The following is an 11,554-nucleotide window of genomic DNA, read 5'->3' as shown; positions in this document are numbered from 1 at the left end:
TTGGGCGTGTAGCATCTTTAGGCCCATGGCTTATGCCCAGACTGCGCTTTTCAAGTTCAAAGCCGGGACTCGGTTCTCCAGATCTGGCGGGTGTGGTTCAGACTGCACGTTTCGCTCAACGCACCCAAGAACATGTTTTGGACTCCCGCGGCGAGGGGCGGTGGGAGAGGGTATGGGTTTGCATCGGGACAGGGCGCGCACCCGCACACACGCTCCAAACCTGGGCGTGGTCGCCCTGAGCACGAGGTCCCGAGCCGAGTCCCGCGCTCCTCTAGGAGCCCGCGAGCGCCCCCCTTCCCCCGCCGGCGCTCAGGCAGGGGCCGCCGGGATCCTACCCCTTGGCGCGCACCCCTGACCCGCCCCGCCCCGCGGCGGCCACGAGGGGCGGGCGGAGCGCTAGGAGAGAGGCGCGTTGGGCTGTGCGGCGCCGCCTCTCCTCCTTGCCGGGGGAGGGACGGAGGGGCAGGGCGGGAGAGAAAGAAAGCCCGACTGACCGGCTGGCCAAGAGCTGCATGCAACCGGTGGGAGGCCGGGCCGGCTGGGGCTGGGGCTTGGGCTCGGGCCGTTTCTCGGCGGGTCCCTGGCGGCGAGCGCGGACGGCCCGGAGGCGACGGCTCTGAGCTGGCAGGCGGAGGGTTGTCTCCCGCGCCCGCCTGCCGGGCTCGGTCCGAGGATGCGGGGGGGCGATGCCCGGGGCCAGGGACGCGCTCTGTCACCAGGCGCTGCAGCTGCTGGCCGAGCTCTGTGCCCGCGGGGCCCTGGAGCACGACAGCTGCCAGGATTTCATCTACCACCTGCGGGACCGCGCCAGACCCCGGCTCCGAGACCCAGGTGAGTGTCGCCGCCGCTGCCGGGCGCGACCGGAGGGCCCCGGGCTGGGAGTTGGGGCCGCACCGGGCCCTGAGGCAGGAGAACGACACGGACTGGAGGGAGGAGGGCGGGTGACCACCGAGCTAGGGGAGGGCACCAGGAACTAGCGCACGGTGGCCTGATGCTGAACCCGGGCAGGGACCCCGGTGGAGGCTGCTGCATGGAGGCCGGGACCGGGTGGGCTGGCGCGGGGTTGGAGGCACCACGCCCGTCACCTGCGCTTCTGTCACCGGGGCTCCTGGGGGCGGCTCCCGAGCTCCGAGCTCCACTTCCCGGGCTCTGCGCTCCGGGCGAGGAGAGGCCGCGGCGCTCTCGCGAGCCATGGAAAGGGGGACGAGGCCAGAGGAAACTCTGGGAAGTTGGGAGTTGGGGACGGCCCCGGGCTGCGGTTGAATCCCACCGGGCGCTCCCCATCCTCTTCCCGGATTGCCCATTTCCTGTCCTTGGTCTGGGGTGAGAAGGGCGGGGCGGGAGCCGACGTTGGGCCGGGGACTGAGAGCTCCGGGTCCTGGACAGCCGGGCCTGAACCCGTTCCCTCCGGGTCTCTCGGCGTGGAGGCGGCCTGGGCCTGGGCTCCCGGCTCAACCAGATTCCGCCACCGGGCACACGAAGGTCAATGGGCTCACGGGTCATGGCTTGTGCACCTACAGTTATTCCTAGTGAAAGTTTCGAAGCTCCTAACTTTGGAAAGTTCATTTATTTTGGCCTTTGACCAGTTAAGATAGGAAGAGGGAGTTTTAGTGGAGCCGTTTGCCTTCCCCGAGGGTCCTGGGTCTCCCACATCTTCTCATCCACTGCTGGTTACTGAAAGACATATTCCTTCCAAATGTTTACTTGAGATTCTTCTCACCATGAGGAATCATTTTCTCGAATAGTCTCTCAACCTGAGTACTAAAAAAAAAGCATGTTGTGGTTGGATTGTTAAAGTTGGGGTAAGAAAAGGGCCCTTCCCCTGATATTCCTGTGTATAAATATTGGAAATGAGCTGTTGGTGTGCAAAGTATCCAGTATGAATTTACCTCATTTTAAGCCAATCCATTATATAAAAATTCATTTACCCAAGGATAAATTAGAGAATTATTTGATTCATAAAGAGGTATACACTGAGCCTGACTTCAATAGCATTTCCTTGATAGTATATCCAAAATGGGTCTGTGGGGTGAAGAGAAGTCATCTAATAAAAGTTTATATCAGATTTTCCCTACCCAAAGGCGTTTTTTTGGTAAAAGAAAGATTATTGCTCCGCATTGCCTGTGGTTACATTAATTAAGTTTATGGGATGATCACTAATGTGTTACTTCAAAGTGGAGAATTAAGTCAAGAAATATTGTTGATTTCCAGTGATTTCCCCGGAGGTTTAATGCCCAGCCTTTGTGCGCCTCCTTGCTGGACTGATGTGCTGCACAGACTGCAGACAGGAATAAGAGCACTTCATTCATGAACTGGGGGCCCAGAATGGTGTCCTCACTGGGGAAAGTTCTGTCCTTAAGCAGCAGAAACAGAAATCATCTAGCTTGCTTCACCCGAAGGAAGTGTTAGTGTCGAAACGTGCCACTGCTTTGCCTGTTGACTGTGCCAGGAGTTCCCACTGTTACTGCACATGAGCGGTCCTCTTTGGCTTTACAAGAGAAGATGGATGAGGCCTCTCGCCGAGTTGCATGTTTAACACTCCACATCTTTTTGGCTGATTTTGTGCCTCTGCTCCTCTTAATCTTCGAGCTAGATCCCATGTTCTAAAGTTTTCCTCAGCCCCTGCACTGGGAAGCCCTTGAGGAAGAATCACGGAGAAGACTCCTTACAAAAGACACATCTGATTCCTTGGCTGAGAAATAGCCGCAGATAAAGAGTATGCCGTGCTGCTCTCTGAGTTCCTGAAAGCACTGCTCTGCTTTCTTAAACTAGGGCACAGTGGCTTTGAGGTGGCCCCATGACCCTCGTGATCTTTGATTTGGGTCAGGCAGTAGCCTGTTCACGAGGCAGGCGTGGGGAGGGGGACCGTGAGTGCAAGGTCAGAGGAACTGAGGCTGAAGCCCACATCCAAAGTGTGCCCTCTCTTCCAGGGCAGTGCGACTCAGGCCAGCATCTCTCTTCCAGGGCAGTGCAACTCAGGCCAGCATCTCTCTTCATCTCCCTCCTTCCTCTCCTTGCCCACATTAACTCTTACATCAGATGCATTTGTCTGCATCCCTGTAAAGCTGTTTGGTTGCCCAAGTCAAGAGTGCCTTTAACTTCCGAGCCCTAAAAGCTGAGTGGTTGGAGTAGCTGCACCGCCCAAAGCTGTGAATGGCGCTGCTGCTGCAGTGTAGTGGGACCCGGCACAACCATGCCTAGCAGCAGCCCTAGCATGCGGGTCCCTAGAGAGTCGTCTCTGTAAATGCGTGACTTCCTTTTCTGTAAAGGAACCCACATCAATGCCATGTTTCAGCTTTTTCTGCCCATTGTTCATCCCTGGCTACCCAGTGGTAGCTAGGTTTTCTCAAACTCAACTGAGGAACTTTGGTTTTGAAAGGAGAAACCAGATATAATTCCCTGTGGACAGCAGAGTGATACCACATCTAGGATGTTTGTTCATTTTTTCAGTGGTGGGATAAGCCTGGGTCACAAATCAGTGGGCTATCAGAAAGGTTATTCTTTGCCCAGGTAGTTGCAGTGCTCTGATGTAGGAGTACAGTCCTTAGTCTTCCCTAACTTGGTATTGAGAGAGAATTTGATGAGGCTAAGTCATAAATTGGAACTGGAATACCTCACCCAGTCCTTCATCTGTACCAACTATGGAAAGTAAAATGTGGATCTTTAAGCTGAGGGTGAGCACTTTTCCATAGAGAGCAATTAGAATCCTTCTGTTAGGTGTCATTATGTTGTTTCGTATATTGGCAATGTCCGGCATAAACTCGTGAATCTCAGCGAATAGCCTTCACAGCAGAGGGAAGAGCAAGTGCAAAGGTCAGGAGATAGGAGCGTCCTTGATGTGATGCAAGGAATAGTTGAGTTCCAGGGTGACTGGTGCAGAGTGAATAAGATAGAGAATGACAAGAAATACGGTTAACGGTTGGAGGGGGAAGATCATGTATGGCCTTCTAAACCATTATAAGGACTTTGGTTTTTACTCTGAACGAGAAGGGTTTTAACAGAGAAGCGGCAACTCCCTGGCTGCTGTGTTGAGAAAATGCTGTTGAAGTTCAAGAGTAAAGACAGGGAATCTTGTTAGCAGGTTTACTCTAGTAACCCAGACAAAGGGGATAGTGGACATCAGTTTGAAGATACAGCACTAGGATTTGTTGATGGAATGGAGGTGAGTGGTGAGAGAAGAGGAGTTAAGGGTGACCCCAAGGCTTTTTTTTTTTTTTTTTTTTTTACGGTACGTGGGCCTCTCACTGTTGTGGCCTCTCCCGTTGCGGAGCACAGGCTCTGGGCGCGCAGGCTCAGCGGCCACGGCTCACGGGCCCAGCCGCTCCGCGGCATGTGGGATCTTCCCGGACCAGGGCACGAACCCGTGTCCCCTGCATCGGCAGATGGACTCTCAACCACTGCGCCACCAGGGAAGCCCCCCAAGGCTTTTTGACCTAAGCAACTCCATTTACTGCATAGGGTAAGACTTAAGGAGGAGCAGAGTTGGAGTGGGGAGGAAAATAAGGAAGTTTTTGTTTTATTAAAAATTTTTTTGTTTTATTAAAGATTTTTTTGTGTGTGTACATATTAGATGTGCGATGTCTCTAAGTTCAACAGGGACCTGAAGTATGGGAGTCTTCTTTAACGTTATCAACTGGTCAATGCTCATACTTTGTAACTGGGGACTTCACTCTCTCTCCTCAAGAGGGCCAGTTGATTGTAGGACAGCAGTTATTAAAAGGTCTTTCCTTGCGTGGAATGAAAAGCTCAATTTAACTTCTACTTGTTGATCTCGATTATACTTATTGCAGTCAAAAAAGAATTCGTCTCTTCTCCATTTGGCTATTAGGGGGTAGCGATTGTAACTTTTCTCATCCTTTTGTTTCCACATCTGGAAAAGAAAAGAAGATTGGATCGAATGATTTCTAGGTTTCAACCATGTTTTATTATTTTCCTTGTAAGTCTTTTCTTCTGAAGGGTGCCAGCTACATCTGTGCCAAGCACTTTATGTAGGTTGTTTCCTTTAATCCTCTTAACGTCTTCTAAGACCTCGCTGCTCCAAGTGTTCGACTGTGTGCCAGACCTACCAATGTGAATCTGTGTCTTAACAGGATCCTCAGGTGATTCATGGGCACATTAACGTTTGAGAAGCATTGCCAAAAGAGATTGGTATATCTGAATAAACTGAAGTGCAGAGAGCTAAACTAGCCCAAGGCCGTGGGTTCCATTTAAGAAAAAGAGTTGAGCCTAAGTCAAAGTAGCTTCTAGATAAACACATCACATATACTAAGAATCTAGGAGTTGTTGTCAATGAAAATTTGCTAGATTTTTTTTTCATTTAGATGTCCTCTCTCTGTTCTGTTTTTGTATCATGGATTTAATCTCTAAGTGTAGGTTAAATTCTATGCAGTTATACAGGTTTTGCTCAATATTTTTATTTTTACTTTTTAAAATTGAAGTATTGTTGATTTACAATGTTGTGTTAGTTTTAGGTGTACAGCAAAGTGATTTAGTTTTATACACACACACACACACACACACCAATATAGTCTTTTTCAGATTATTTTCCATTCTAGGTTATTACAAGATACTGAATATAGTTCCCTGTGCTATACAGTAGGTCCCTGTGTTTGTCTATCTTTATATATAATAGTGTATATCTGTTAATCCCAAACTCCTAATTTATTCCTCCCTCTTTGGTTACCATAAGTTTGTTTTCTATGTCTGTGTCTGTGAGTCTATTTCTGTTTCATAAATAAATTCATTTGTATCTTTTTAAAAAATCCCACATAGAAGTGATATTATATGATACTTGTCTTTCTATTTCTGACTTACTTCAGTTAGTATAATATTCTCTAGGTCCATCCATGTTGCTGCAAAAGGCATTATTTCATTCTTTTTTATGAATGAGTGGTATTCCACTATATATATATATATATATATATATAAAAAATATATCACATCTTCTTTATCCTTTCATCTGTCGATGGACATTGCTCAGTATCTTGGTCATGAATTCTTTTATTCAGAATACTGGTTTTCCATTGACATTCCAGCTTTATATTTCTAGGGATTTTTTTCTTCATTTTCTGGTGAACTAGAGGATGTTCACTTGGTCAGGGTGTCAAATAGAGCTTTACGACACATCACTGATGACCCCTCTTTACGACACATCACTGATGACCCCTCCTTACGACACATCACTGATGACCCCTCCTTACGACACATCACTGTTGATGACCCCTCTTTCTAAGTAGATGTTAACCCTAGTCAGGAGAAGCTTTCTCTAGACTGGTTTTCAACCTTGGTTGCATATTAGAAACATTTAGGGAGCTCTGAAAAACAAACAAACAAAAATAAAACAAACAAGAAACTACCAATGGCTGAGCTCTATCCTGACCAATTAAATTGGAATCGCCGGGGGTGGGGCCTGCTATCGGTATATTTTTATATAAGTTCCTCTCTTGGTTGTAATGTGCACCAGGTGGAAGACAACTGTTGAGGCCAATAAGTGAAGGATGAACCCACCTAACTCTTCTCAGCTCAGCTCACATTTCTTTTTTGCAAAATTAGGAAAGATGGTATCAAGTCGGGGGCTTGTACAGTCATCACCCAGATCAACTAAGTGATTCTTAGCTTTCTTTTGACAATATTACCCCCAATTTTTATTTGAAGGACTCTATAAAAATATCATGAGAATCTATTATATCCACTCAATTTGGGGAAAAAAAGAACAAATTGAGAAAATCATGTCCAAAGTATTTCATTGAAAGGCCAGAATGTGGAACCGTCACTAGTGTCACCTTATATTGATTTAGAATGAAATAACTTATAAAAAGGTGTACATGTAAAATAATAATTAAATGCAGTTCCTAAGGAAAAATCTCCAAAATAATCATTGAGATTAAACTTTAACCTTAATTCAGATTTTCAAAGATAGTCAAGTGAAAAATCATCCTTAAAACACTGGATTTTTATGAATAGACATTGGTGTGATTATGCACAATGGGATTAATTTTTAAAAATTAATGTTAATTGCAATCAGGAACTAGAGAGTCTTCTAAGGAATGAGTGGCATATTGGATGCACAATATGTGAAGATTTAATTTGCATTACTTCAGTGACATTTTAGGGCTTCTTCATAAATATTTTATTTAAACAAGTGTGTTTTCATCTCCACGGGATTCCTCTACATGGACCAGTGAGTGGTTTAGTCATGAGGTCATTATCAAGAGGGAAAAACAAAAGCAAATTGTGGTAAAGGCATCACAGGCAGCCCTGTGGCCAGCTGCCTCTTTCAGAATAAACAATCAAAAGCAAACTTCTTGATGTGGGCTAAGCTCTCAAGGAAAACTTAAGCTGACACTTAAGGGAAATCATCCTAAAATTCCCTGTTACGTATAGAGCACAGGCATTGCTTTCATTGTAAATGCATACTGGCACTTTTGTGTTTGTGTGTGCTCCTGGGCTTTCTCATGTGGTTGGCTTAAAAAAAAAAAATCATAATCCCTTCCTAAGTGACTTACTTGAGGGAACTAACAAGTTCATGTGCTCAGGTGTGTAGAGAAAGGGAGGAGCTTAGTGGGGGACATCAGTGGGAGAGCAGTCTCCCTTTCCAAAAGATAAGTATGGAGTATGTATTATTACTTTCTAAATGAAATCACAATTTGAGCCATAAATGTTCACCACGACTTTTTCTTTTCAAGTTTTGCACTGGGTTGGCTTGAAGTATGGCTTTAAACCAAGGCAAACCCCAGCAACTTGGCTTTGCAGATCTTCTTGAAATATTCATGTGTCCTTGTGCATGTATTTTATCACACCAAAACTTTTATACCAACACTGATAGAACTGCACTCGAAAGAAAAAAAAAAAATCTCACCCAGGAAATCAAGATGACAAAGTGGAATAAACAAGAGCTTTGGAGTCAGAATCTGATCCTGCCCTTACTAGCTTTATTGACCTTGGGCAAAATATTTAACTCTTCGCTTTATTCATCTGTAAAACGGGACGGGGGGGGGGGCGGGGGGAGGCTGTTGCAGCACAGTGTGCAGAGTAAGTGCTCCAGTAACTGCTCAGTAAATGGATTTGGTGGTAGTAGTGTCACCTGTCCACGCTTCCCCTCCTCTGTGATCCATGGGCACGTGCATGTTTCACCTATTTATGCAGGCATACCTTGGAGATGTTGCAGGTTTGATTCCAGACCGCCACAGTAAAGTGAGACACATGAATTTTTTGCTTTCCCAGTGTATATAAAAGTTATGTTTACACCATACTGTGGTCTCTTCAGTGTACAACAGCATTATGTCTTAAAAAAAAGTATGTAATTTAAAAATACTTTATTGCTAAAAAACACTAACCATCATCTGAGATTTCAACGAGTCATAATTTATTTGCAGTAGTAACCTCAAAGATTACTGATCATCATAACAAATATAATAATCATGAAAAAGTTTGAAATATTGGGAGAATTACCAAATATGACAGAGACATGAAGTGAGCAAGTGCTGTTGGAAAAGTGGCCTGATAGACTTGCTCGATGCAGGGTTGCCACAAACCTTCAATTTGTAAAAAAAAAAAAAAATGCCATATCTGTGAAGCACAATAAAGCAAGGTATGCCTGAAATTATTCATAAACAAAATTTACTATTCTACTTTTTTGTAAACTTAACTTTTTATCACCACTAATTAGCTGTATGACCCTGGAAAGTTATTCAATCCCTGTGTCTTAGTTTTCTCATGAATAAAATGGAGTGCTATTACCCAAATAAAAGACAGGATGCCCAATTCAATTTGAATTTCAGATAAACAACAGATATCTATTGTTTATCTGAAATTCAAATTGAATTGGGCATCTTATATTTTTATTTGTTAAATCTAGCAACCCTACATTAGTACTTATCTCATAACGCATGTGAAATACTTACCGTAGTACTGCGCACGTAGAAAATGCTCAATAAATACTAGCCATTATTACTATTATTATTATAATTTTCCATGATGAACAGTCATTATTGTGCAATTGTTGTGATGACTATATATTCCAGAAGGTAGAGAAATCTTTTTTTACTTAACCTTTCTTTTGGGGTAGTTCTAGCATCTGATTTTTTATTACTACAAATAATATTTTACATCTATAGTACCCTACTCCCTTTTGGGAAAATTTCTTAATAGTTAATTATCACCAGTGGGTTCCAATTGCTTTCCAGTATATCTGCCAGTTAGCCCTGCTACATACCAACAGTCAGTCTACTACCATCAGGTGGTATAATGTGAACAAAAGGTTGCTAATGTAACAGGGTTTAAGTAGCTACCTGGTTGTTGTTTCAACTTGGATTTTTTGTTTGTAGTGTTGAATGTTTTTAATATTTTAAAGCAACTTATATTTCCTGTTATGTGAATTTTGTGTGTTTATTCTCTACCACGTACAAATTTATTTTTTGAGAATCTTAATGTATTTCTTACCAGTTTGCATTAGTTGGACCATAAATATTCTGTCAGATTAACTTAGAGAAGGAGCATTGTATAGTCAGTGGACTCGGGTTGTCTGACTATAATCAGTCCATTACACTGGACTGCCTTTTATAATGTTAGGAGTGCGTCAAGAAATAGGGATTCATTGTAACATTCTTTCCAAGGCAAAATGCTGCCTTTATGTATGTGAAATATGAAAAAAAAATTGCTGTTATATAACTTGAATCTTTTTCCTTTTTTTCCCCCTCTTTCCAACTCCCCTCCCTTCCTAGCACTTTACTACTATAGCCACACTGATCTGATCACTCTTCTAATTATAATTAACTTGAATTCAAAAAACATCCATTGAGTGCCTCTTAAGTGCCAGGTACTAGGTTAGGCATCACTGATTCAAAGATACATTAGAGGGCTTCCCTGGTGGCGCAGTGGTTGGGAGTCCGCCTGCCAACGCAGGGGACACGGGTTCATGCCCTGGTCCAGGAAAATCCCACATGCCGCGGAGCGACTGGGCCCGTGAGCCATGGCCGCTGGGCCTGCGCGTCCGGAGCCTGTGCTCCGCAACGGGAGAGGCCACAACAGTGAGAGGCCCACATACCGCAAAAAAAAACCACACACACACACACACAAAAAAGATACATTAGACATGGTTACTGCCCCTGTGGAACTGAGATAAAACAATAATTGCAATTAATGAAATAAAGATTGGAAGGGAGATATTACTGAATACAGTTCAGAAAAAGAGAGAGAAGTAATTAGCTGACTTGAGTGGATCTGTAGAGAATTTCTGAAGAAGGTGATTCTTGGGCAGAGCACTTTGCCTGGAATGTGTGGGTGGGAAGGACATTCTCGGAATTTACAAACGTTCTAGGACAGGAGAGAATGGATCTTTGGCAGTAGTAAGTGGAGGAGAGTGTGTTGGTAATGTTGAGAGATGAGTCTGCTCTTGTGAACCCTGGTCATCAGATCATGGAAGTCCTTGTTTGCCATTGTCAAAGTCCCACGGAGGACTTGGGTTAGAGTACTCTGCTGCAGAAATCTTGAAGGAAGTACAGTTTACTGCGATGAGCCCATAGGATCCATTCTCAGCAAAGTAGACCAGGAGATTCCAGGATGGGGGAAATCCTGTGAGTTCGCTTCTCAGGTCTTCCTGGTTCTCATTGGAAAAAAGCTGAAGTTGGTGATAATGTTCTTCCTGACTGAGTGAAGGGCCTGACAGATTGGAATCACCGCATAGGAGATTACCTATTCAGATCCCCAGCCATGTCACCTTGAAACGCGAGTGTCGTTACCTCATAGAGTTGTAAAAACTGCCTTTAGCAAGTGTAGTCGTCTGGTTCAAACATCTGGGTTCCAGATATAATTTCAGACTATGCCAACAGTGACATCTTGCTTCCTTGCCTGTTTATCTGATAATGAAAAAGCAGTGTGTTCAGTTGCATGGCAGTCCCTCAGTTTGAGGATATGCACAGCCTGTTTTCTCTGATGTTATAGGGCCCAGGAGGGCGTAAGCATGGCAAGCCTGCGTAGTGCCTACCAAGCCACACTGTGGAGATGGTGGTTTATGCTACTGGGTTGGCCAAAAGGTTCATTTGGGTTTTTCCGTAACATCGTACCAAAAACCCGAACGAACTTTTTGGCCAACCCAATATATACAGGGGCTGCTAAGAGGCTGGTACAGTTCTTTAAAATAATTGAATTGAATGCCCTTAGGCAGGTCTTACATTTTCCACTTTTCATATCCGCCCCACCTGCCCCGCCCCCCACACGTAAACTTTTCTTATGACATTTAGGGGCTATGCCTGGCTGCGGAAGACATTTCAGTTTGCATCAGCTATAGCACTGCAGACCCACTGAAGGGTTTTAAGCTGAAAACTGAGGTGAGCAGGTTTGTCTTCTAATTAGATGACTCTGGAGGCAGAGGTTATGATTAGAAATGCCATTCACTAACTCATCAAACATTATTGAACCTCTCCCACGTACAAGGCTCTGTTCTAGGTATTGTACACACCTAGGTACCCTGATACAGTATTGTATCTACACTAGGGAACCAAACAGAACATAAAAAGCTTGCCCTTATAGAACTTACATGTTGGCGTGAGGAAAA

The 11,554-nt window shown here is 44.7% G+C and overlaps 1 protein-coding gene across 5 annotated transcripts in view; it reads left to right on the top strand.

The window, feature by feature from the left end:
- Positions 1-379: 379 nt before the first annotated feature.
- LOC115839534 (synaptotagmin-9) overlaps positions 380-11,554 on the top strand; it is a 265,953-nt gene continuing 254,778 nt past the window's right edge. For 3 of the 5 annotated variants that reach the window (XR_009564904.2, XM_060303562.1, XM_060303560.1), the window contains exon 1: positions 380-831. Coding sequence is in view for 4 of the 5 variants with exons in the window: in XM_060303562.1 (XP_060159545.1) it covers positions 687-831 (145 nt within the window). In the remaining variant the exon portion in view is untranslated. The remainder of the gene's footprint in view (positions 832-11,554) is intronic. The other 2 variants (XM_060303561.1, XM_030831287.3) reach the window with 2 other exon arrangements.

Source organism: Globicephala melas, chromosome 8 (genome assembly GCF_963455315.2).
Source record: "Globicephala melas chromosome 8, mGloMel1.2, whole genome shotgun sequence".
In the NCBI taxonomy this organism is placed as follows: domain Eukaryota; kingdom Metazoa; phylum Chordata; class Mammalia; order Artiodactyla; family Delphinidae; genus Globicephala; species Globicephala melas.
Note: the sequence above shows the minus strand (reverse complement) of the source record. Positions and strands in the feature narration are given on the sequence as shown.